Consider the following 1,389-nt stretch of genomic DNA (forward strand, 5'->3'; position numbering starts at 1 on the left):
TCCTCCTAATTAGCAGCTCAACTTCCGTTGTTACGTTGGCTTCCACAGCTTCACTTCACTAATAACCTGAATTGACCAAGTAATAAACCAAAAACAACACTGGGATGGCAATTTCACAAAACTTGTTCAAGTTCCACAGCCACATGAAACAAGCCCATTGTCCAGGTCAAATGCAGCATAATATGCAACACCTAACAACCTGCTATTCCTACGTGCCATTACCTCATAGCTCAAAAGGCAATCATGTTCTACTATAAATTCAAGACCTTAATTCAAGCAAAAATGCAGAACTTTCAGTTTTAGTTACAAAGATATCAAACGATTTAGTCACTTCATTTCATCTTTAAGAAAAATGTCGAGCACTCAGTTTAATGCAGGCGAAACCCACGGCAAAACTCAGGTGATTAAACCTCTTCTATTTAAGTGTTAGCAATTACCATTCTTTTCATGCTGTTGCAGCAAATTTCATGGCCTAGTCCTGTTTGTAATGATTTGGCTGTCCATAGACATTGCAGTTGATATATAGCCAAATCAGCATATATAGCCAGATCATCATATATAGCTGATATATGTTTCTATTTTCAACATATCATATCAATCATCAAGTATAAGAAAATGAGAATTCTTGATTTGGGACGAATTCTTGAAGACTCATTAGTAGGACTCTCCATCCCAAGATTATTACTAACAAGTTTTTATACGCAGGCCAAGACAGAGCAGTTGGTTGATTCATGCAAGGATGCAGCAAATGCAGCCCGTGACCAATCTGCCCAGGCTGCAGATCAGAGTGCCGGATTCCTTCAACAGGTTTTCAACTTTTACAGTTTTGTCCAAGAAGAATTCAGGATTAAAATTCTTTTTCTTGACACTCAATTATTTGTTATCTTCTTCTTATTATTGTTACTTCTTTTTTATTTCAGACTGGCGAGCAAGTGAAGAGCATGGCTCAGGGTGCTATTGATGGTGTGAAGAACACACTTGGAGTTGGTGACAACAACACTAAGAAGTGAAAGAAACACGTCATTCGTGAGAATCATGACTTGGTTGATTTATTTGTTGGTCATTTCCTATAATTAGGAGTTTCCTATACTCGAATGGTATACGGAAATCATAAGTAGGGGTTTCTTTTTAAGGATTTCTCGGATGATGTAATAAGAGCTTTTAGGAATTTGTCGCTAAAGTGGAGTTTATACCATTTTGATGATTTTTAGGTTAGCTTAGGATTTGCTTCAGTTTCTAGCTTATTTAGAGTTGGGAGCATGTTAATTTTCCATTGATTTGAAGAGTCTCTTGATACAGAGAACTCTCTTTCTAGTGTAATAAGGTAGTATAGACCATAATAAAAGATATATTGAATTCATGAAGAAAATGAGACAACTTGGTCTTTTT

The 1,389-nt window shown here is 36.4% G+C and overlaps 1 protein-coding gene across 1 annotated transcript; it reads left to right on the top strand.

Moving 5' to 3' along the window:
- Positions 1 to 303: 303 nt before the first annotated feature.
- Positions 304 to 1,115, top strand: LOC113767098 (late embryogenesis abundant protein 1-like). Its single transcript, XM_027311273.1, has 3 exons — positions 304 to 400; positions 706 to 807; positions 921 to 1,115. The coding sequence occupies exons 1-3, from the start codon at positions 353 to 355 to the stop codon at positions 1,008 to 1,010; spliced, it is 240 nt and encodes a 79-aa protein (XP_027167074.1). The 5' UTR covers positions 304 to 352; the 3' UTR covers positions 1,011 to 1,115.
- The last annotated feature ends 274 nt before the right edge of the window (positions 1,116 to 1,389 follow it).

The sequence above is a fragment of the Coffea eugenioides genome, chromosome 3, assembly GCF_003713205.1.
Source record: "Coffea eugenioides isolate CCC68of chromosome 3, Ceug_1.0, whole genome shotgun sequence".
Lineage (NCBI taxonomy): Eukaryota > Viridiplantae > Streptophyta > Magnoliopsida > Gentianales > Rubiaceae > Coffea > Coffea eugenioides.

Coding starts and splice junctions, on each gene's coding strand:
- LOC113767098 (XM_027311273.1), top strand. CDS start 353: ATGTCGAGCACTCAGTTTAATGCAGGCGAAACCCACGGCAAAACTCAG. Junction 401..705: donor AAACCCACGGCAAAACTCAG/GTGATTAAACCT, acceptor TTTTATACGCAG/GCCAAGACAGAGCAGTTGGT. Junction 808..920: donor GTGCCGGATTCCTTCAACAG/GTTTTCAACTTT, acceptor TTTTTATTTCAG/ACTGGCGAGCAAGTGAAGAG.